The sequence below is a fragment of the Cyclopterus lumpus genome, chromosome 8, assembly GCF_009769545.1.
Source record: "Cyclopterus lumpus isolate fCycLum1 chromosome 8, fCycLum1.pri, whole genome shotgun sequence".
NCBI classification, from domain to species: domain Eukaryota; kingdom Metazoa; phylum Chordata; class Actinopteri; order Perciformes; family Cyclopteridae; genus Cyclopterus; species Cyclopterus lumpus.
In genome coordinates, this window is record NC_046973.1 from 13,420,114 (window position 1) to 13,443,971 (window position 23,858).

A 23,858-nucleotide genomic window follows, 5' to 3' on the forward strand; every position below is an offset into this window, starting at 1 on the left:
GATGAAAGATTTTGAATACTGTACGGCAGTATGTTCCACTGTTTTCATCCAAAAGCTTTGGTATGTAGACATGGCAGAAAACGTGAAATGAGGGTTTGTGTGTTTTTTTCCTCTCCCACTCTTTTTTAAGGGGGGGGAGGGCACATGTGTTTTTGTGTTTCTATGGAAAAGGAGGCCTTCTTCCTAGAAAGTCAGGCTGTCACAGTGAAAGGAAAAAACAGTTTCTTAGAAATCCTAAAACCCTGTGAGACCACAGCAAGGAAAAGTAACACTGAGTGTTTTTAATATATTCACACAAACATTTTGAAAGATATTTCACCCCATCTGGAAATCATTTTTACAAAGACATGCTTATGCTAAGCCAACAGAGTAGTATAGCTTAGAAAGAGGGTAAATACAATTAATGTAGCTTAGTAGCCATGTCTATGATCACTTGTAATGTGTTTACATGCCATCTTGTGGCCGTAGCTTTAAAAGCAACATTGTATTTCTCATTGAAATCCATGTTTTGCAGTAGCTAAGTAAGCCAGTAAGCCAGAACAACAGCTATCTGAGCAGAGAGGGATAACAAACGGCTTTGTGGCTGCAGATCTGTGGTCAAAACCACCAACAGAATGTCACGTGCAAAGTTCAAGGCTGAGGAAGAGTGGAAGTGCTGAAAAGTAAGGTAAAAGATGCATCTGGGCACATGTGGGTAAACATGCAGATAAGAGAATAAGCAGTTCCTACTGACTCTCAGATCACTCTCTGAAGGGAAATACTGATTATGAATACCGCTATGTCCTCGCACCATCAATCAGCGTGAACCTTTCCTGGTTCGTCACTTATTTTAAACACATCGTCAAAGCAGTTATCGAGACTGCTGCAGGACAATTTGTTCCTGTTTGCATGGACTGCACAAAATATCTGGTTTTCAAAGAAAAGTTTCATCTGGATCCCTTGACATCATTAATCATTCATTTAAAAACACAAAAGGTCACACACATGCTGGATCATTCCAGTTACTTTCACAGATGGATGGAATAAAAAATAATGCAGAAGTCGTGGAGTGTTTTCTTTAATGACTTCACATCCAGTCACATACTGAATACAGTTCTTTCTGCAGCATATTTACTTTTAGGTTTCAGTGACTTTCACCGGATGTTTAAGACATGCGAGCTCCCAGAGTGTGAGGATACAACGTTACTGCTCACCTGATAAACCAAACCAATCAGCTGAACTGTCGCTGACCTTTGCTCAGACTGCGTTTTGTTGTTGGGAGACCGCCCCCATTTTGGAGGCACACTACTCACCAGACAACAGCTGTGGCAATAATATTTACTCAAAGCTGTTCTTCAATGAATTCTTAGATTTTATTCTTACGAGAAGTTAATCATATCCCCTCATAAAGTCCTCAAATTTGATCATGTTTGGGACGTAGTGTAAGGTTTTATTTGATAGGAAATGTAATAGAGTGCAAAAAACAAATGTCAGAATCATGCAAAATGATGTAATTTAACGATTTCTTGTCTTTTATCTGAATTACCTGAATTTGTCCAAATGTTTCAATGGTTTTGCCATTATTTTGGAAATATTTAATTTAAAATTCAGGTTTGGATCCATGATTACGCAAAGATATGAAACCTTTCTGACTACATCACTCTTTTTGGGCTTGATGAGAAATAAATCATACATTTTGTCTCACCTGTACTCAAACTTAGTCACCATGTAATAGCGTCTGGCTTCACAGCAGCTAGCGTATCTGTTTTTGCACGTATACAACAGCGTCATCTGCACACATTTTCCATTTGTGACACTGTTGTGGAAGATCATCAATATACCGGCTAAATAATAGGGGGCCTAACACTGATCCTTGAGGTACAGCTCTGATGCACTGCGCCCTGTTGGACAACAGTCACACCCAAAGGGTTTAGATGAAAATTGTATGAGAACAAATCAGCACCATCTACTCTTTATAAATCCATCCATCCATCCATCCATTTTCAATACCGCTTATCCTCATTAGGGTCGCGGGGGCGCTGGAGGCCTATCCCAGCTGACATAGGGCAAAGGCAGGGGACACCCTGGATAGGCCGCCAGTCCATCGAGGGCACATGTAGGGACATACAACCATTCACTCTCACATTCACACCTATGGGCAATTTAGAGATCAATTAACCTGCAGCATGTCTTTGGACTGTGGGAGGAAGCCGGAGAGCCCGGAGAGAACCCACGCTGCCACGGGGAGAACATGCAAACTCCACACAGAAGGACCGCTCCGACCGGGAATTGAACCCGCGGCCCTCTTGCTGTGAGGCGACAGTGCTAGCCATTACACCACCGTGGAGCCACCGTCTTTATGAATCCTAGATTTTATTTGCTACATTAGGTGAAAGTTTGCCATTTCGGTGAAGTGTTTTTCCCTCAAGCCAAACTGCATTCTGTAATTGAACACAAAAAAATGCTTGTGGAAAGAATTTTTCAGTTGCTAAAGTACTTTATCTGCAACTTTTAAAAGTATAATGGTCGGACACAAATGGCTAATAGTTGCTGGCTTTGTGGCAGAGGGACAAAAATGTTTTTTTCGGTGTTGGACGTGTGTTTAGAGGGACGTCACAATGGATGGACGGATGTTTTTGTACCTTACTGTCGTTTCATCATATCCCACACACCAGAGCTGACTGTGATTGACCAATATTCAGTCCCTGAATCAGGTCAAAAGTATGTGTTTATCTGCCAACATGATTACGTATGAGCTGCATTCTGCCTGTTCTTGAGGTCTTTGGTCTACATTGATGTTGACACAAACCACATGAGTATTGTCAAGTCAGGTTTGTTCGGGATCTTGCTCATCCCGCCTATTCCGGGTAAACAGCTTCTCCAGTAAACTGGTGAAAAAAACAGCGTCCTTTATGTGATTACACAAGCAGACTCACGTTACTAATCGGTAATATTATTGACCCTTTTGAAGAGTGTAAGACAAGAAAACACTGTATGGCATGTTGGCTGCTAATTGAATGAAAAGTAACAGTGTGAGTATTTGATCATTTTTGGAGTTAGTCTGTAAACTCTGTACTGTAAGTGGGTTTATGTTTTCGGAGATTGCTTTATCAATGCCTATTTCTGTTCTGACAATATATAGGCCTACTAATCTTTGGTTTGGCTTCTCATTCAACAGTATTGTTCTTTTAATATAATATAATACAATAAGAAAGACTAAATAATTACCTAAAATAGGCATTTTCAGACAATAAGGTAATATTTGAACAAGATAAAAGTGGAGGGGAATTAATTTGTCTCATAGGTTACATTTTAAAGAAGCAGTTGTTGTTTTTACTGTTTCTAATAGCAAGCGGGAATAAAATATAACAAGCCAGAATTATGTGAATGTTAGTAATTAAGCTATCTAATAACATATTCTGGAGGCATCCTTGTCTTCCACCGTAGAAAATATAATCTTAAAAAGCGTGAGTGGGAAACAACGCGATCAATCATCATCTGTGACTCGTGGACATCTGTATTAGCGCGCCCCCTGCAGGACAAGGCATGTCACCTGTGACCCGTGCACCGGAAACCACGTGACCCAGCTTCCCTCACGCGCATGCAGGGGCCGGAATGCCTTCCCTTTACCAGCGTGTAGTTTTTACAACTGTAGCGTAGAGCTAACTCCTTCATTTAAAAACATGTCGGAGTTTAAAGTGAACTCCAAGTTCGCGGAAAAATATGATAAATATCGTCAGAAAGAAGAGTTACAGAGACGTAAGTGTGTCGCTGCTAGCTAACAACGGCTACACCGTGGAGCTAACGACCCAGCGTGGGGAGAAAGTGTGGCGTCAGCTAGCTGCGAGTTGTTTTCTACGACACCGTGTTGTCAGTAGGGCATGTAGCTAATATCTCTGTGTGTGTGTCCCACAGTGAAGGATCGATACGGAGACGATGAGAGCGAGTCGTCCGAGTCCAGCTCCGGGGACAGTGAAGTGGTGAGCATCGCTGCTTCTTCCTCTCCAGCAATAGATGACGGCGGCTCAGCAGCGTGTTGACCGGCTGACTCGTGCTTTGTCCTCGCAGGAACTGGACCCTGAAGTCGAGAGGGACTTCTACAGGACGTTGTCGCTGCTGAAGAAGAAAGACCCCAAGATCTACCAGACGGACGCCAAGTTCTACTCGCAAAGTGAGTGCTGCTCTCGCCTGGTGTTGCCTTCATGGTCTGTGGGGAAATCCATATTTGTAAACATCAACATCTTTCAGATGCGTCCACCAGTGATGAGAAGCCTTCAACCTCGAAGAAAGCGGTGAAGCCCATGTATCTCAAGGACTATGAACGTAAAGTCATACTGGAAAAGGAGGGGTGAGTGAGCTGCTGATCATTTAATGTTTCTCTGCACAACACAATGAGCGTATTTATCCAATTGCCAGTCCATCTTATCAGTGATTACGTTAAATATTACATATTTAACGTATTGCAATTGTCTTATTGGTAGATATGAGATATCAGTATTCTTTTTTTGCGTGTGTCACACATTACTTTATCACATAAAGCCGACTGTTGCTATTTTCCAATTGTTTTATCTTTTGTTCTCATACTGGAGCAATCTCTGATTGCTTTGTTCTTGCATCACAGTAAATTTGAGGATGACGACAACAGTGACGATGAGGAGGCAGCCAGGAGATTAGAGGTAGACCCCTTCACAGGATAGTTCAGTTCTTCAGGAATGTGGAGATGCTTATCGTTAATGTGTTTTATTAATCATTATTGTTTTTCTTTCACAGAGAGCTGCCTCTCCGAGCTACATTCAGGAGCAGCGGGAGCTGAAGGATGGGTACGACTCAAACGATCTAAAAGGTGTCTGGCAGTATTACTCTTTAAAACAGACCATTAACAGACACTAAATCCTCTCCTCAGCTTTCGTAAATTCATCCAGGACAGTGAGGATGAGGAAGAAGATGCCATCGAGGGAGCTGGACGATCAGAGTTTCTCACCAGGAGGATCAAAACGCAGGAGGAGAAGGTCAGAAGCTGTTAGTTCCCCCACTGTGAAGTTGAGACGCAAAGCTTTATAGATCAGGATAAAAACTATCCGTCTGTAGGATAACGAGGAGGCGGACTATGTGGACTGGCTGAAAGGCCAGACTGACCTCGAGGGTCCAGAGGAGGTGAAGGACATGGTGAGAGTGTGTGTGTGTGTGTGGTGGGGGGGGGGGAGAGAGTGTGAAATATAGTGGAGAGAATGCAAGACGGCTAACTTTGGATCAAACCAGAGACTTTCTTAGTAATGAGACTGGTTTGTGTTGGGACAGAAATACTTAAGGGACTACTGGAACGACCCAAAGTTGGACGAGAGGGAGTGTTTCCTGAGAGACTACTTCCTCAACAAGGGCTACCTAGACGAGGATGCTGAGGATGGCAATGAACGGTATGTTGCCGCATGCGGGGATGTCAGCTTTGTTTCTCCAGTGTGCCGTGATTTGGAGGAAGCCTTATATTCAAACTCCTGCTATATTTAGGATCCCGACGTATGAGGAGGTGGTGCAGGATGATGTGGAGGACTCCGAGGAGGAAGGGGAGACTTTCTTGGCACGGCAGGAGGATTTTGAGAGAAGCTACAACTTCCGCTACGAAGAGCCTGACGCTCAGAAGATCAAGACCTACCCCCGCAGCATCGCCACGTCGGTGCGCTCCAAAGACGACCGCAGGAAACTCAAAAGGGATGAAGTGAAAGAGAGAAAGGATAAGGTGTGAATCGCGTTTAGAATAAAAACTCTTGATCCCTCCGGTACAAACCTTCTCGCTCTCTCTCTCTCATTCATTAGCTAATACGGAAACATCTTCTCTCTCCCTGCCGCTCCCCTTCCCTGACCACTATTTCAGGAGAAAGAGCAGAAACGGGAGCACCTGAAGCAGCTGAAGAACTTGAAGCGAAATGAGATTATGGAGAAGCTGAAAAAGCTTCAGGAGCTGACAGGCAACGAGCAGCTCGCCTTCAATCAGACCGACCTAGAGGGAGAGTTTGATCCACAGCAACATGACCAGCTAATGCAGGTGGGTGCACACACACACACACACAGCTACACGCGCACACTTTTTCGCAGGACAGTCTTTTTTGTGAACTGTTTAGTTAACCACTAGCTAAACCCCTAACAGTGATTGTCCAATCATAGCTCAGCAATCGTATCTGTCAAGGTTTGGATTTATATGCATGTTGAAGCGGTAAATTGGTGTCTTGTTGTATTTTTAAAACAGCAAACCAAAGCCAAAGAATAATTAATGGATTAAAAAGTATATTTTGGTTCAGTCGTAACCGCTGCTCTTCATTAGATTACAGTCCACCAGCCCCCACGCCCCCACACTGAGAGTGTTGTGTACAACACACGTTAGTTAGTCCTCATCCTAACAATCTGTTTCTCTTGTGACGGTAAAGGAGACATGCCATACTTACAAAGCAGCTGATGCTCCAATTATAGTGAAACTTAATGTTTCGCTTTTTTAAAAACCTGCAGATTCTTAATTATTTTGAGTCTCAGGGTCAACAAATAAATCTAAAAGAGCCACTGTTTTTGGCCCAATTAGTCAGTCTGATTGAGGGCTCCCATTTCCCAGCTCACATGTGCGTTGTGTTAAACTAATTAGTAACTAATTAGCCTTCCCTGAAAGGTGTGCGTCCTTGTTCCCTCCCAATAAGAAGCGCTCTGGTTTGTCTCTCCACTCAGGTGACAAAGACACTTGTAGCTGCACACTTTACCGGAGCAGCAGTTGCATGGTTGAAATTTGTTGCTTCAAAGGCAACTCTCTGCTTTCACAAGACGAGCACACTCACCCTGGCGTGCTGTGTTTGGCTAATTGGACTCGGTGTGTTCAGCTTCTTCTTAATTTAGAGTGTTTAAGCCAAAGATGACTACCACCGCTGTCTCTCTCCTAGAACGCCCACTCAATGTGTCCTTTTTCTAGTCGCATCTAAGCAACATTTGTTGTACGTATTTATTTGGGTTTTTTTGCAGAAATTCTTCGGTAATGAATACTATGGTGGAGAAGAAGAGGAAAAGCCTCAGTTTGATGATGACGAACTTGAGGGTAAGCCTGTGTTTTCTTGTTGGCTGATGCACCGGTGTTGAAACCTGCATGGTTTAATTTAAATGCGGTGGTGCTTCCGCCGCACCTTTTTTATTTATGATTCAAAGTGCCGTCTTGAACTCTCAAAGCTATCTGGCAGAGACAAGTCGGGGGATTTGAATAGTGTAGCAACAATGTTGGGTTCATTGCCTTAATGCGTCATAGAGGATGTAACTTGTGTGTGTGTGGCCTTTAGAGCCCTGGAACTGGGACACGTGGACGGGAGAGGATCGAGAGGAGCACCACCGTGAGGGCGGAGACGAGTATGGCGCCTCTGAGCCCCACTGCGACGATGACAACTTCATTGTGAGTGCACTCTCTTTTACTGACGGTATCCGTTCGCCGGTCGGCTAAAATGTTTGTTTTGTTCTTGTAAAAAGAAACTGTCATCCTGTTGAAACAGATGGATGCGGACTACGACCCCAACCAACAGACTGCCTCCCAGACGAAAAAGAAGAAGCAAAAGGAGAGGAAGAAGATGAAGAAAGAGGATTTGCCACAAATGGGCAAAAGGAGAAAAAAGTCTCACTTTGCTGAAGTCGTCACCAAAAGCAAGCCGGTGTTTGACCCACGTAGGTGTCGCTAAATTTTCTGCCACTGAAACTAACTCTCCTGGGTCCTCCATCATACAGGTTTGTAACTGCAGGCGGTTTGTGTTTCAGAGGAGAAGAGCTTTGAGCAGTACTTGGACGAGTACTACAAGCTGGACTACGAGGACATCATAGATGACCTCCCGTGCCGGTTTCGCTACAGGCAGGTCCTGGCCAACGACTTCGGCCTGAGCACCGAGGAGGTGAGAGCGCCCGCACTTCCGCCTTCGAGTGATTAACAGTTCGCTCAGTCCCGCCTCCCTTTACTGTTGCTGTGCCTGTGAAGCGTTCAGGTCTCCCACGGCTTTACATTCAGTGTACAATGATGACGCCAGCAGATTAAAACATTTGAGGCGGCTGTGGACAAAAGCAGCTTCTCATTTCCAGTTTGCAACATTTTCGCAGTTTCATTCTGTCGGCTAATTAGGAAAACCTGAGTTAGAAGTTTCTAGTTTGTCATAGGATTATATGTATGAGACAGTAATACGACACTGTCGCTTCATTCTAACATAATCCTGTAATGGCTGCTTATAGACTTGTGTTATCAAACTGTTCCAGTTGCGATGTTGCGAGAGGAAAAAGGCTTTTAGGATGAGCATGTTTGACAAACATTTCTCTCTTTGGGTTTGCTGGAGTTTAAACTTCCCCTCTGAGCAGGATAGAGCTGCTAATGTTAGCGTAACCTCTGTTAGCATACAGGGCCATTCGGAGCTTCATACACAAATTCAACATGTGGAGAAATCCAACCCTGTACCGGCCTTCTGTGCCTAGTTACAGTCACTATGATTGGACAGTTGCATTTTTGGGGGTGGGCTCTAGGGGAACGGTCAATGGCTGACTGGATGTTGGTTGGCAACACTGCAGTGATGAGCCTTGAGTGACTGATCTGGTATTGCTTTTCCCTTCGGGGAGCGCTCTGACCAGGGAATGACCTCGACTTAATCTTCTCTCTGAGCAGACCACACAGCGGCTGATGTGAATCCTGTGACACGGACCGACTCTTAAGAAGTCTATGCTGGTTTTACAAAATGTGTTTCAGAACTGCACGAGTTGTTTTGAACTAATTAAGTGCTCTGGTTCTTCCCTCAGATTTTACACGCCAACGATAAGGAGCTGAACACTTGGTGCTCTCTGAAGAAAACCTGCATGTTCAGGTACTGCCTCTGTCTTTCATGTTAAAGTGGCCCTTCTGTTTAATTTAACACTTTTTCTTTCTATTTGTCCTCTTAGGTCTGACCAGGAAGAGAAGAGTGATTTAAAGAACTATCAAATCAAGGCCCAGAATGAGAAGAGGAAGCGAGAGATTCTGAGCTCTGTGTATTCTGAGTGAGTAGAACACAATCCGCCGCACCCCTTATGATGGATTAATTAACGGACCAAAATGTAATCTTTTTTTTAATTTGAATTAAATCCACAGGGAAGATAAAGAACTGGATGAGGCTAAGACCACAGTAGGGAAGAAGCGAGGCAATCGTCTGAAGGATGGAGAGACGCGAGACGGCGCAGCAGAGGACGGCGACGCCACCTCCATCGTGGACTCCCCAGGAGGGACACTGGCCCATGCTCTCGGAGAGGCAGGGGACGAGGAGGAGATTCTCGTACCCAAGAAGAGGGTAAAACTGGAAGAGGAGGCCCAGGTGGCAGTTACCGCTGTGGAGGCAGCAGACAAAGCTGAGGTGAAAATCAGGAACGAGAGGCCAAGATGGCCCAAGAGGAAGCCCAATGCCACCGGGGGAGGCCTCGGGTCAGGAACGCAGGGGGTGACGATCGGTGGCCGGGAGTTCAGCAGACAGAGACTGAAGGCCTACGGGCTGAACCCCAAGAGACTGTTCTTCAGACAGCTCGGCAGACAGAGACGAAAAGAACGGGAGAAGGAGGAGAAGCGGAAAAGCAAGGAGTGAGCCACCATCTCATAGTTAACTGTCGACAGTACAATCTGTAGATTGTTATGGTCCAATAATTAAACTCATTATAAATAATGTACTTCCAAGTTTTAATTAAAAAAAACAATGTTGAAATCATGACTCCAATTTTTTTTTTTTTTTTAAATGTATCTAAAGTTGTTTATACTTAATCAATTCCATCATTTATTTACATGCTACATTAATTTTGTGTTTAGCTTTCCCAAACTGTAATAAACGCACTGTTTAAAGGTTGCGTTGTTTTGGATAAAGTCAAAAGATGCTTATCAAGATGACATTTTAGTCTCATATATTTCTAAATGCAACCCACATCAGCAAATGTTAATCTTATCCTTAAACATAATAAAACAAACTGTTCGGCATGTATTGAACCAGGTGTGTGAATATAATGCATTGACTAAGTAGTTGGAGCCTCTGTTTACTGTTTCATTCATATCCAAAAATACATTCATGACTTCAACGCAACACCTTAAATTGTACCTGTGTCTGGACTACACTAAACAATTACAGATTTGAGTGCTTCCGGGAAGTGATTTTTTTTGTTGTCTTAATCCAGCTGCTTCATAATTTAGGATCTGTGGTATGCTTCCAAATTGGAAGAAAGGGTATGTTTAATGTTTGAAGAGGTGGTGTGATTTCCATGAAAAGATAGGGAAAAAATAAACTGGTGTTTATTTAGCATTCAGTTTAGAAAACAAAAGTTCTTCACATTTTTTCACAATGTGGAAATGTTGGTCTACCACTTGGAGCTGAATCTCATTAAAGTTGACTAATGTAGCGGTTTAAAATATCAGGGAGGGGGAATGTATTACAGTATTAATCTAAATTATGCAATCTCCAGATAAAATGACTACAATTAATTAATTAATTAATAAATAAATTCCAGTAATTCCAGCTACAGCGTGTCATCTCCTTCCTGTGCAGCAGGTGGCGCTGCGAGCGTCCGCCAATGGCCGAAGAAGAAGAAGAGGCGCGCTCAAGCTCTATTTTTTGAATCTCCTCGGGAAAGAGCTGCTCGGTAGGTTTTCTGTGACTGAAGTAATGGCTCATCTTTCCCTCAAACACGGACTACTAGTTAATCACAGAGTGGACCACGTTGTGTGTAACTTGTGTTGTGTGTCCGCGGCGCGTTAAGCTAGTTAGCTGCGTAGCTAACGGTTGGTTTACGTAGACCTACCGCTGTAAACAACACACAGGCCGACGTGTTGTCTCGTTACCCGTCTGTGTGGCTCTCACGGTTAACCTAGCTCACAGACTCTGGGTCAGTGCTGGAAAGTAACCCACATTCAACGTCAGCTAAAGATAACAAAAAAAACTTTTACTTGTTAATATACAAAAATATCACTATGCTTATTATTGTCGGTTCAAACTACCATACATTATATTAAGAATCAATCAAAAATGAGTACTTGTTGCAATGTACTGCTTGAGTGGACCGTCACGTGTCCTCTAGTATTTCCTCCCCCGCTGGGGACTTTGCTGTTTATGTGGTTTGGTTATTCTTATGAAGTTGAATCTCTTCACTCGTGTGCTCTCTAGCTGCCGGTGCCATGGCTCAAGGCGATAAATTCCAGTACCTGGAGGAGACGGGGGAGGTGTTGGTGGCCTACATCAACAGCAGCCAGCTGGAGAAACTGAGACTGGTGAAACATGAACATCAGGCTCTTTTTGACCATCGCATAGAAACTAAAAAGATTGTGACACAGATTTTGAAAGGTAAGTCATCCTAGATTTAACGATCTGTTGAGTGTCAGCTGTCAATTTGGAGTCGGACAGTATATCTTACTGACACTATATCTGACACTGTGCGGTCCTGGATATAGTCTGTCCGCAACAATTAAGAATATCTGAATGCATCCATTTAACTTCCCAAACAAAAACTGTTTCAGACTTGGATTTGGCCCCTCTGACTTCCACCTGTAATGTTCATATCTTTTACACCTCTGTTATCGCTCCATCTCTGTCCTCCATCCCCCAGATGTTGCTGAGATTGAGGAGAGGGAGGGCCAGGCATTGATGGACATGGAGGAGGAGAAGACGCGACAGGAGAGGGAGCTAGAGAGCCTGGGGGTGCAGCTAAGGCAGGCCACGGCCAAGAGCCAGATGACCGACTCAGAATTACAGTATCTTTTTAATACGTCCTTGTTTGCCATGGAAAGTGCAACGAGAGGAGTCCAAATCTCTTCAGTTTCACGATGTTTCCCGTCTCGCTTTATTTTTTTCTCTGTTGGCTTCCTTAATCCTCCTCCAGATTTCTGCAGAGAGAGTTGGAGAGTCTAAGAAACACTGAGCACGAGCTTGAGACTCTTCAGACCGAGGTGGAGGAAGACACGACTGAGGTCATCCCTTCAGCAATGTGGGTCAGATATTGAGTAATGAAAGGGTCTCTCTCTCTATCTCTCTCTCCCCTCTCTCCCTCTCTCTCTCTCTCTCTCTCTCTCCCCCCAGAGACTGTTTAGACTCTGTGAAACCAGCTCCCTGTGTAGACAGGAAGGGCTCATTCTAAGCTAATGAAAGAACACATACATTTTTAGTTTGTACGCCAATGAAAACATAGTTCTGAATATTATATCCCATTCCTACAAATCCCCTGAAATGCTCCAAACCGTTTTACTGTTTCATTGTTTCACTCCCCTACGCTGCTCTTGTGTGACAGCAGTTACATTTGAGAGTAGCGATGAGTTTGATGTATTTTCAGATTTGGACTTTTCTATCCACAGATTTGTGGCTCAGTTGTATTACCTCATCACCAAGATCAAGTGGGAATATGACACACAGCCCAACATCCTAAAAGGAGGTACGTTGTTGTCCTCTGTTGTCGTTGGGCCGCATGCCCAAAATGTCTTCAGGGCATCAGTCTGTTTTCCTCTCTTGCAGTGCACTACGGTGCCGATCTGGCGACCCCCATCAACACCGACACCTCCACGCGATCTCGGAGCGACGTAAGCGATCAGCTGTGGGGCTTCGTCAGCACCGAGTGGTAGCCCATGGATTGGCCCCTTTCAGAAACAATGTTGTGCGTCGTTTTGCTTTGTCTGTAAATTTCTTTGTTTTCTTTCCGTTCAATAAAACACATATACTGTTTTAAAAAAAAGTAAATATCTTTTTAGTAGTTATTCTCCAAATGTGTTTTTTTTTGTGTTAGTTCCATAATTGTGTTACAAGCAAAATCCTCCTGCTGAGGAAACCTGCAATGCCGTCGATTAGTCAGACTATTTTACTATAGTTTAGACCAGTGGTTCCCTACTGGTTTTATCTGTCAGCTGAGCTTAAGTCGTGAATTGGCAAAATAAATACACTCATAGTGAGAGCAAATGTTGAAATCTCAACTTCTACCCAGGCGCCACCGAGAGCGCCCACTTTGGTGAAACACTGCCCGCTGTTTTTTTACCCAGAGGCCCTCGGCTCTACCGAGAACCGAAACTGCCTCCTTTGAAAAGGAGTCGTTCTCACGGCCGCGCACTGCTGCAGCATGGCTTCTGGGTTCTGGGTTCAGGCAGGACGATACTCGCTCTCCCACGTACCATAACTCGGGAGGTCCCACGCACCGGCGTGTGGTTTCCTTATGGTAAACAGAGCGCCAACTAGCTGTTTCTGCAGCAGCATCATCTCAACCTCAGCCGCACACGTCGCACAAGTGGTTAACACGTGGTTGGCATGCAGGGAGGGGTTCATGAGTCATGTTGTCTGTCTTTATTTTCCTTTCATCTGTCTTGTCAAAGTCCCTCGTGTTTGAATGCTTTTGTTTTCATGTAAATATTCGGGAAAAAAAATTCTAAAGCAGCACATAGCTTTCATTTGACTAGTTTCAGCATTGAGACTTGACTCAGTCGTAACTCGTGTACCTGTAGTACTAAACATCAACTAACCTGTGATACATGGTGGACCTGGATATGGGTTAAGACCCTCTGTGTCAACAAAACTTTCACTTTTTAATTGTCTCAAGAATATGATTTACTGCAGGCCGTTCTGCTCACTCAGTGTTTATCCACATTGTGCATTCACATTAATAATGCTGAATGTGTTTCACTTGAGCAAAAGAGTTAATTTCTTTATATTAGAAAATAATACAACAGATCGAATAGTTCATATAGTGTGTTTCATGTCAGCAACCTTTTATTAAGCTTTCATGAGATAATATCACACATACAAAAATCCCAGTAAACCTTTATTTATTTTGGTTTGAATGTGTAGACTAGATGTATTTAATCTATTTGAATGTCATTGATATTATTTGGGTTTTTTATGTAGTTTATATATCTTTTTTATTTATGACCACAATGGAGATTGTATCGTGTATGTGGATATATATTCAAGTTTAGTTCTACAGTGAAAAACAGTAACGTCAATCAGTGAGTGAGTATGTATACATATATATGTGTATGTGTGTGTGTATATATATGTATATATATATATATATATATGTATATATGTATGTATGTACATATATATATATATATATATGTACATGTGTGTGTATACATATGTATGTATATATGTGTGTATATACATACTGTATATGTGTGTGTATATATATATACACACACATATATAACGTGTGTATATATATATGTGTGTGTATATAAATATATATGTGTGTATATATATATCCCTCAAACATGAACCACTGAAATAAGGCCTCAGTGGTGAAGAACACACATGGCTCCATCACATGTTTTATTCAGTGCACATATTAAAAAGGAAGACATCATAACTTAAGTGAGGTTTTTACAACACAAAATGCAGCTCTGATAAGCTCAGAGAAGGCTATATATACATATATATATTTACAAAGTATACAAAACAAATCAGTAAATAGATGTTTTCTTTTGTTTACATTTCTGTACAATATTAGTTGGCAATCTATTATTTTTTATGTCACGTGACCACAATGAAGTTCCCCAGGCAGCAGTATGAAGCCCACGCTCCTCTGTCGTCGGGGCCTCGACGGATCGCTGCTGTGTGGGACAAGATGATGTCATCGCGAAGAGAAGCGCATTCATCATCGTTTCATGGTGAAGAAAACCTTAGTTTTGTCCACATGTGTCAGCGGATCACTGCGATAATCTAGTCTGTGCGACCAAGAGGGCTTTAAAGCCTTCTGGTCCTTCATCGTGTGTCGCTACAGCGGGGGCTGCCAAAGCCTCTGATCTGGGGCCCGATGGGGGTGGGCGGGACCACTACCCGTCGCTGCTGCTGACCAAAACTCACATGGCAGACATTACATGGGTTTGGCAGCCGATTTTGGGGCGCGGACGCTCCGTGTTTGCAACACCGTATCATTACACGCTGACGCAGGGAGAGGAGAAGCGGATCGACCTCCTGCCGCCGTGGCTTTGGCCCCAGTCTGTCAGATGTATGGCGTGATTTACTCTGCACACACACACACAAACACACACATGAAATGTTTTTTTTTCCCAAGAGGAAAAGCCTCTGATAAATACTGACCTTGTCTCAAAAGATAAAAGTAATGCTAGTTTTTCACAACAAACTGCCACCTGCTATTAAGGCGCCTTTTGTGATTATGGATAAACTTCAAAAGTTAGTCTTTCTCCCAAAAACCTGGACTTCAATCACATCGAGCTTACTCCGAATACCAAAACCCTGTGCAAACCCCCCAAAAGCTGGTGCACATCTCTGTCTGGAGGGAGGTGTTAGTCCAACTGCGTCCTCTCGACAGTGCCGCTGTGTCATGTTTTGGACATCCTGGGGTAGATAGCTTTGATGGTCGAGGGCGTGCAGTTCCCGGAGGACACCGTCGTCTCCAGACCCTCCAACCGGTGAGAGGCCGCGTCGGTCTTGCTGGTGCTGCACTCCAAGAAGGGCATCCCGATCTTCTTCACCTGCCCGTCTTTGGTCAGGAGGCAGCGTCGGCAGAGCAGCCGGATGATGGCCCTCCTCATGTCCTTGCTCGTCAGCGTGTAGATGATGGGGTTGAGGAGCGAGTTGAACATGGCGATGCCCAGGAAGTAGTCCGCCTTGAAGAGCACCCCGCAGCTTTTGGCCGGGCAGCAGAAGTCCAGCAACAGGAGGATGAAGAGGGGCAGCCAGCACGCGATGAAGACCCCCAGCACGATGGTGACCGTCTTCAGCAGGGCCATGTACTTCTGGGACTTGCGGTAGAGGCCCTTGCGCTGCGGCACCGAGGCCAGGCGCTGGGTGTTGGACTTGACAATGCGGAAGATGCGCACGTACAGCACCACGATGGACATGAGTACTGCGCTGAAGACGGTGATGCAGAAGAGGATGTAGCTCTTGGCGTAGAGCGGGAGCACCGTGGAGCACTGGTCCAGGCGTCCCATGCAGTTCCAGCCCAGGACGGGCAGGACGCCCAGGAACACGGACAGCACCCAGCTGGCTCCGATCAGGGCGAACATCCGGCCCTGTTTGTCCCCCTGGTACGGCTTCATCCTCACCATGGTGACGTGGCGCTCGATGGCGATGGCCAGCAGGCTGATGACGGAGGCGGCCAGCATGATGAAGACGCCCCCCTCCCGCAGGAACCACAGCACCGGGGTCATGCTCATCGTGTTGGAGCCGGACGTGATGATGTTCACCATGTAGGTGAAGCCGGCCAGCAGGTCGGAGAGCGTCAGGTTGCCCAGCAGGTAGTACATGGGCAGGTGGAACTTCTTGTTCTTCCAGATGGCCAGCAGCACCACAGCGTTTTCTGCGACGATGAGCAGGCAGACCAGCAGGAACGCGATGGCCTCGGGTTTGAGTCCCTCCTTGTACTTGTTCTCCTGCAGCTTGCCCGTGAAGTTGTAGTGCTCCAGGATGACGGCGTTGCTCTGGTACGCGCGGAACATGCGAAGCAGGTTCCCTGAGGAGGGGGACATGGGGATGGCGGATGGGGCCACAACAGCATAGGCCGCATGGAAAGACTCTGTGGTCATTTTATTTTGTGGTGGGGGTACTTCCACAGGTAAATGATTTATTTTCCTTCTTTCCGTAAAAAAAAATAAATTATATATATTTCAAGATTAGATCCAAGGTTTCATGACGTCCTCTGGTTGGGCATTCTTTCTTTGGTTATCTAACAAGCTTTAACAAGTCAGAAGCAGTCAGCTGTTGTACGCAGAGGAAATCTTAGGATTTCCTGTGGTTTGAAAATGTTCCTCCAAAAATCCCTGATTTTTTCTTCTTTTTTAATGCGCGCTAGGAGGCGTTGAGAGCAGCCTGCACGAGACACAACAGAGGAGAGCGTTAGATGACAAAAAAATAAACACTATAATTACCGACAGGAAGTGGATTAATGGATTAATGTGCAAAGATATCTCCAAATGCAAAATACATGCTCCATCATTACTCTTATAATAGCGACGACGCGATTAATAAATTCGGAATATGAAGTAATAGCTTGCAGTAATAGCTTGAGTTCGACATTGGGAGTAAAATAAGGAAAACACTTTCAAAGTCAAAAGCAAAGTTTGAATTATTATATTTCCTTAAACCTTTGCGTAAACCAAGTTTTTTTCCTCGTTTATTTTTTACAGTATTGTGGTACACAACACAAAGAGACACATTTGCCGCTTTTTATGTGTCCAAATGCGTAAATACGCATGCGTTTTAGTGTCCAAATCAGCCCATTTAACTCGCAATTATACAATCAGATTTAGTTCACTGCTGGATAATTTCTTAACACGCAAATCCTGTTTTAATGGCTATGCACACAATCAAATACAATCTGGGGTTCTATATTCAGTATACGGTTAAATCTATACAAATTATTAAAGGTCAAAATGACCAGTAGCGCTGTCCACAGTCCACAGAATGACATCGTCGAGCAGCGCGGACGCGTTTCACGACCCTTTACGCATCTTAACGAACCGACATGGTTGAATACGTAACTTTTAAGAAACTTTCCCACGCACCTGAACAAATTCGTGCCAAAATCCAGTGAAACCCTCAGCAGCAGCAGTAGTGATCCCACAGCCGGAGAGGAGGAGGAGGAAGAAGAGGAGGAAGAAGAAGAGGAGGACGCGGTGTTCAGTGGATCACTGCGCCTCAGCGACATGTGAGTGCGATGTGTGGAGCGGAGCAGGGCAGGACTCAACACGCAGTGGGTTGGTCCATAAAGCTGGTGCCCTTTTTCCTCCCTCCTTCGCATGACCCCTTACGTTTAAAAAAAAAAAACTGATTTGCCCTCTGTGGGGGGATTAGAGGTCAATGATAGATTGTGTGTTTGTGTGGAAGAATAGGAAGAAAGTGTGATTTATCTCCTTATCATTCAGTTTGCCCTCAGGTTCTGTTCAAGTGGTTCTTCTTGTCTTTGTGTTGGTGTGTTTAATATGCTCGTGTAATTATAGGTTGCTCTTCAGGTTTGTCAGATTATGTGGGAATATCTCTCTCTCTCTCTCTCTCTCCCCCTCTCTCTCCCTCTCTCTCACACACACAGTCCATGTATGAGAAACATCACACTCAGAATTAAACGCTAACTAAAAACCACAAGTTAATTTGTCAGTGGAAAAATAGCAATCTGTGAGGCAGGTGCAGCTGGGTCCGCTTTAAGGGCCATAACCCCAGATTTCAGAGCATAACCAACTCTGTAATTGTCTTTCAGTTCACTTTGAATTTTCTATCTTTCTAAAAAAACATTTTTAGATATTTTCACCACTGAGAGATAAATATATTATGAATAATAATTTGTGTACAAAAACGTAAATTGCCTCGTTAGGAAAGAAAACTTCCACTAAATCCACTTATCCTGCCTCCTTAATGAAATATTTTTATTACAATATAACACACAGCTGGACTCAAGATGTCTCGTACTGCACTGAAAAGAAGTTAATTCTCAGTTTTGTACAAGACAATGATTAGTTTCTATAGTTGTCCTGTAAGCAATATCATGCTCATACACACTCCGATTTAAACTGTAGAGTGAAAGGTGTGTGTGTGTGTGTGTGTGTGTGTGTGTGTGGGGGGGGGGGGGAGGGGTCTTTTAAACTAGCTTTCACTACTTAAAGCTCTGCATTGTCATTATCTGACTTCCTTCTAAATTAATTTGCGGTGTGAAAAGTGCTCAACAAAAGGCCAAAAGACTAAAGTTTAGAAACACCCTTTATATCTCCTTCCATCCCATTAGCAACACAGCTGGAGGAGAGATCCACTTCACAGTGAAGCACCAGAGCCACGGCTTTAGATTACTGATGTTGCTGCTTCTCTCGGTCCAAGTTTCATCCCAAATGGAAAGCAACGTTTCCAAGTAATTAGCAAAAACAACAACAGCAACAACAACAACAAAAACAACAACAACAACAACAACAAATGCACATTTCGCTCGATGGCATGCCAGCAGAATCAACTGGGAAATGATGTCATGCTGGGAGAGCGAAGGCCGGACTGAGCCTTCCTCTAAACAGGAAGCTGCCTCATTGTGCCTAGAGAGGAGCGGGATATCCTTGAGAAAAAACACAGATGAGGTCACTGGTAGGAATTGACACGCAGGGGCGGAGCTGTGACTGCAGAGTGACGTGCAGCCAAAATCACACACACACACACACACACACACACACACACATAATTAACAGCATACTCATTTCCGCTGAAGGTAGTAATTAATGGGGGTTTTACTAGATGTGGCCACGTCATTTTATTGTGCGCTTGCTCTTCCCTGGTGGTCTTTCTGTGTGTTTCCTTCAACCCAATTGTTTTTATTTTAGCTCCCCGCCACCTCACCTGCTTTGTCAGGGACTGTCGCCCTTTTTAGGCGCCTGCCCAGCCATCATTGACAAGTGCTGCTGCTCCCTGACTCGTCTTGTTCTCCTCCCCCCCCCAAAAGAAAAGGCCCACCCAAGAGTGATAACCACGGTTGGACTGCTCCTCTATCTCGGCCTCGGACAGTTCCCCTCCTCCACACCCCGCCCCCCTGCAGTGGCACCGCGACATGCTCCCCAGAGTGTCGCCTCTGGTTAGTTAGCACACAAAGACATGACAGCAGGACTCTCTGCTCTGTCTTTTCTGTCTGCCCACAGTGGGGGGGTCTCCTCCGTCACTGCCTCTGCCCCTCGGGCCACAGGCCACATTCTGAGTGACCGGTTGGGACCCGCCTAGTCGTCTCACTGCCTGGTGGGAGGAGGATGGGGGGCAGGGGGTTCTAGTGTTCAGTATGTTCTGTCGGACACTGGTGGCTGTGGGGTTTATTTGTTCTTCCCCATGTGACGTTAATGCTCGTGCAGAAAGGAAGTCGAGTCCCTCCTGCTCTGGTCATGATAGCGCGCTGGAGACTCACAGCCACTCCTGTCGTGTCCCGCACTCGCCGCCTCGTCAGTGACTGATGAGCGGCTTCAGTCGGTGCTCCTGAGGTGACGGACTGTTTTTCCCTATTGGGACAGGGGCGGTGAGTCATGTATCTCTGCTTCCTATGTCGCGGGGAAAAACAAAAAAACAAACATTACAAGAGCCTTTTTGAGTTGTGATGCAAAATCACCCCTCTAAATGAGATTGTCACCTCTCGTTTACAGCTTAAAGGCCTTTCTGCTTAACGTTGTTCCACAAGGACAATAGAAGGACATCACACCTCTCTAATTCACTCATCACAGTCACTTGTTAGACTTTTGAATACAACCTCACGTGATGTGTTTTGAGTGACTTTTCATACGCCGGCTGCTCAGGAGACTCAGACCCTTTGCCAGGAACGTCCTGAGGAAGGAACATTTAGGATGAGGTGTTGAGCATTAATTAGCAGTCACATAGAGGTGTACTCATTCCAAATGTTTGATGTCTGCGAAGGTTACACTGAGGTCATGATTTTTGTTTGTGTGAGAGAGAGAGAGAGAGAGAGAGATCCCCCATGTGATTAGAAAAATATGCTACACCATAGCCCCATGTTTAAAAAAACAAAAAAGGGAGAGAGAGAGAGAGAGAGAGAGAGAGAGGAGAAAACACAGGGGCTCTAATGTAGTGTCCAGTACGGTTGTGGCTGCCAGAGTTTTATGGGACGTCCCAGGAATAGCCGGCCTTTTGTCGCTTTTTTCCGCCACGCTGTTTCATGTGCAGCTGTGCCGGGCAGCGACCTCACTTCGAGCTCCTAATGAGGGGAAATGGGAAGAACATACATTAATGTTGGACATGTTTCTTTTCCCCCCTTTGCTTCCATGCATTTCCTCCATTGGGCCAGCTCACTGTACCTAACCCTCCCACGCCATGGCCTCCGGTCTCCAGCGGCTCTGCTCTGTCCCGCTCTTTTCTTCTCCGACAGCACTGGAAAGGCTCTCGGTCGGAGCATTCGAATCCAGATCCAAGTTCATACCCGAGCGAGCGGCTGCTTCTCCTATAATTGTGTTTTTTCTCTACCATTCAAACACATGCAAATCTCTTTCTATGGCTCTAAAAAGTGACATTCACATACCGTGTGCTTCGTGTAGTGGGTCTGTCGAAGCCAAGCAGCCTTTCTAGAGAGTCTTTGCACAGTAAAATGCACTCATTCATTCCCCTTTTTAAACAAATATAAAAAATTTGTCCGGAGGTGGAAAAAAACCCATTGTTGGTTGAAGTAGCTAAAGTAAGTGGGGATTTTCTTTTCTGGCACAAATACACACAGGAAGATGCTGCTATTCGGGGCCGTTTTGATTAGACTTAAGCCTGAGCATATGTGGAGGTCAGTTGTGTCTATATGCAAAGACAAACATCCTCATTTCCTCTGGAAACCTCTCACCAGTTGTCACTCTGGAGCTGGTTTCCCTGCATTTCCTCACTCTTCTTATTTGGGACTTTGTCTCAGCTCAGCTTTCAGTGTGTTTATTACAAATCCACAAAGGCATCTCTGAAATTACCTAATTAGACCAAAAGCACCTGGTTCTCCCGTTTGATTTTTATTACTTCAGTTGACACGGTTGACTTGTTTTTGCATTTGTTTTTCATTCATGGGGATTCTTTGTATAACCTTGGGAGCTTTTTCTAGCTCAACAATGTGGAAAATGTGAGAAGATCAATACCATCTGTGTGTTAAAGGAACCCTTTAATATTTCTTTCTGCCAGAGAGTAAATTGATACCCATATCATATATGCACGCTACATATGAAGCTCCAGCCAGCAGCAGATGATAGATGACGTGTTCTTTTTCTCCCTTTAACCCGTTAGCCGTTTCATCCCGTTTCCGGTCTTTATGCTAAGCTAAACTAAGCTAAGCTCAGCTCATCATCTCCCGGCTGTCGCTGCATATTTAGTCATGTGTGTGATATCGATCTCCTCGTCTATTCTCTGCAAGAAAGCAAATATAGAGTATTTCTTTCTCAAAACGTCACACTATTACTTGAATGTTTTTTTTGTCATGCACATACAGTAAATAAGCTTGATAAGAAAACTACATTCAAAGCAATGTTTTAGCGGATCACACTGCTCCTCTTATCGTCCACACACCATAGGGGCTTTGTTTCACTTCATGCTGGGCTCCAATTCTCAGACGTGTTGTTCACTCTGTCTCCACATTCCCACATTTTTAACATTTAACCCTCCACCCTTTACCCTCTCCCCGTCCTACATTCACTGATAAACCCCAAAAAGGCACCGGGTCACCCTCGATAAAGATGCATTCTTTCCTAATACGGTACCTCTATGGGAGGTACCTCATGCCTTGACTTCCATCAAAGGGCCACGTCATCGCGATCCCGTGTGCCGGTTACAGAACCAAACTGGGTAACGTCAAACATGTATGATGGCCAATCTGAAGGCGTCTGCTGGTTCCTCAAAGGTTGACATTTGAGTGGTTTCCACAGTGACAGCATCCTCCACAGAGACGCTCATTTACAATTCATTGGCTGCCATGCGGCGGTCAGTGACAGACTATATAGCCCATGCTTTCATACGTATGTATTTTTTTTGCGCATTTGCCGTGAGAGAGGGGAGGGAGGCGGCGGGGGGGGGTGAGATGTGAATGGGAAGTTTTTATGAAAGCTTGTTTTGTTCGTAACAGCGGTTTGGGATGAGTTCATCTTGGAGGATAGAATGGAAGAAGAAGAAAAAAAAAACGGTTCCCACAAAAAGGGGGGGGGGGGGAAGAAGAGAGAGAGGGGGGGAGTGTGGGCGGGATGTGTGACTGGCCTCATGGTGGGGGTGAGTCATGAGAATTAGTAACCAGCCTCTGTGAGATTTATTCAAACTGCTTCAATAACGGACACGCCGACAACCCACCAGCCCCTCTCTCTCTCTGTCGGGGGTCAGATTCTCGGAAGAGACGTCATTAACAGAATCTTTGTGTGTCATGCCGATGTTCGGGGGTGCGGTGGGGGGGGGGGGGGGGGGGGGGGGGGGGGAATTCCACATCTCTTTCTGGGACTGATCCTTGGTCGCTGTTTGAGTTTCAGGTACCTCGGGAGACACGAGTTAGAGGAGATCAAACATGGGACGTTTCACGCTGAGGTACTTCTCGTGTAGTTTATTTCCCGTGCATGAAGTAATGAATGACTTTCACCAGAGTGTTAGTCAGTAAACGAACGGCTGCATAGCTGTATATAAAGGAAGCCGGGCAGCAAAGAGGTAGGGGCAGATTAGTAACACAATAGCCAATCTAATATGTATTCAGGAAATGTCACAGATATCAGGCGGACAGAAGGATTATAAATGGAGTCTGCGTCACTGCCATAGCGAATGAGGTAGAAGTGATTTTAGGGCACTTAGCGTGGTGGTTAAAAATACCCTATGACAACCCTCCATTGTCTCAGTGCAATAGCTGTACCTTCCAACACACACGAGCCAGTCGCCTCACACACATTTCTATTCACTGGACGACTGTATAAGCATTTCACCTCCAATAAAAATAAGGCTGTAAATTTCACAGGCTGAACTCGAGAGTCCGACTTCCTACCAGGAAGTCTTTTCTCTGATAAATGCAGCTAAATGCAAGATGGCTGATAAGGGGAACAGCACGGCCATATTGGGGAGATTACACTTAATCACACTCTCGTTCTTTGGACGTCACTCAGAGGTTTGCACACTCGAGTTTCACATTTTGTCTGTCATCATGTTGGTTTTTTTGCAACCATAAGTGACACGAGAGAAGTAATGTTACAAATAACTTTCATGAGTTAGAAACACACAGTGAACGGCTTAAAGTTGTGAGACGAAAACATGGCTAACTCCTCGATCAGACAACGCCTTGTTAACAACCTGTCAATCACTAGGTAGCCCCGCCCTAAAGCATACCCATAATTTAATACATCATGCTGTATTGAAGAAGACTTGAAACTAGAGATTGAGACAATAAACTCATGTTTACAATGTTTCCTGATGGAATAAATCAAGAGAGAAGTCATTTTCTCA

General features: G+C 44.7%; 3 protein-coding genes and 1 non-coding gene across 5 annotated transcripts; 3 read left to right on the forward strand and 1 right to left on the reverse strand.

Moving 5' to 3' along the window:
• Nucleotides 1-3,561: 3,561 nt before the first annotated feature.
• kri1 (KRI1 homolog) lies at nt 3,562-9,695 on the forward strand. The gene is made up of 18 exons (XM_034539958.1): nt 3,562-3,738; nt 3,895-3,959; nt 4,048-4,150; nt 4,228-4,327; nt 4,601-4,655; nt 4,750-4,799; nt 4,883-4,988; nt 5,068-5,145; nt 5,278-5,393; nt 5,485-5,713; nt 5,849-6,019; nt 6,976-7,048; nt 7,284-7,393; nt 7,491-7,659; nt 7,750-7,880; nt 8,767-8,831; nt 8,908-9,003; nt 9,095-9,695. The coding sequence occupies exons 1-18, from the start codon at nt 3,663-3,665 to the stop codon at nt 9,576-9,578; spliced, it is 2,277 nt and encodes a 758-aa protein (XP_034395849.1). The 5' UTR covers nt 3,562-3,662; the 3' UTR covers nt 9,579-9,695.
• On the forward strand, nt 8,536-8,635 carry LOC117735729. The gene has a single exon (XR_004609923.1). It is a non-coding gene; the product is annotated as a Z30 small nucleolar RNA (small nucleolar RNA).
• An 803-nt stretch (nt 9,696-10,498) lies between the features above and the next one.
• On the forward strand, nt 10,499-12,698 carry spc24 (SPC24 component of NDC80 kinetochore complex). The gene is made up of 6 exons (XM_034539417.1): nt 10,499-10,617; nt 11,139-11,315; nt 11,578-11,722; nt 11,851-11,955; nt 12,320-12,396; nt 12,477-12,698. Exons 2-6 carry the CDS (start codon nt 11,150-11,152, stop codon nt 12,581-12,583), a joined length of 600 nt encoding a protein of 199 aa, XP_034395308.1. The 5' UTR covers nt 10,499-10,617; nt 11,139-11,149; the 3' UTR covers nt 12,584-12,698.
• A 1,569-nt stretch (nt 12,699-14,267) lies between these two features.
• On the reverse strand, nt 14,268-17,631 carry s1pr5a (sphingosine-1-phosphate receptor 5a). Of its 2 annotated transcripts, XR_004609808.1 has the most exons (3): nt 17,474-17,605; nt 15,188-16,778; nt 14,268-14,972 (listed from the first exon to the last, which is right to left on the reverse strand). XR_004609808.1 is itself a non-coding variant. In XM_034538445.1 (2 exons), exon 2 carries the CDS (start codon nt 16,493-16,495, stop codon nt 15,290-15,292), a length of 1,206 nt encoding a protein of 401 aa, XP_034394336.1. In that variant the 5' UTR covers nt 16,496-16,778; nt 17,474-17,631; the 3' UTR covers nt 14,268-15,289. The 2 variants fall into 2 exon arrangements, 1 of the variants encoding a protein (XP_034394336.1); XM_034538445.1 differs by having other exon boundaries at nt 14,268-16,778; nt 17,474-17,631.
• Nucleotides 17,632-23,858: the final 6,227 nt, after the last annotated feature.

What these genes read in the sequence shown, in the direction of transcription:
- kri1 (XM_034539958.1), top strand. Translation starts at nt 3,663, where the DNA reads ATGTCGGAGTTTAAAGTGAACTCCAAGTTCGCGGAAAAATATGATAAA. An exon ending in TGATGATGACGAACTTGAGG is followed by an intron (nt 7,049 to 7,283) that starts GTAAGCCTGTGT and finishes TGTGGCCTTTAG; the next exon opens with AGCCCTGGAACTGGGACACG. An exon ending in CAAGCCGGTGTTTGACCCAC is followed by an intron (nt 7,660 to 7,749) that starts GTAGGTGTCGCT and finishes TTTGTGTTTCAG; the next exon opens with AGGAGAAGAGCTTTGAGCAG.
- spc24 (XM_034539417.1), top strand. Translation starts at nt 11,150, where the DNA reads ATGGCTCAAGGCGATAAATTCCAGTACCTGGAGGAGACGGGGGAGGTG. An exon ending in ATGACCGACTCAGAATTACA is followed by an intron (nt 11,723 to 11,850) that starts GTATCTTTTTAA and finishes ATCCTCCTCCAG; the next exon opens with ATTTCTGCAGAGAGAGTTGG. An exon ending in GCCCAACATCCTAAAAGGAG is followed by an intron (nt 12,397 to 12,476) that starts GTACGTTGTTGT and finishes CCTCTCTTGCAG; the next exon opens with TGCACTACGGTGCCGATCTG.
- s1pr5a (XM_034538445.1), bottom strand. Translation starts at nt 16,495, where the DNA reads ATGACCACAGAGTCTTTCCATGCGGCCTATGCTGTTGTGGCCCCATCC.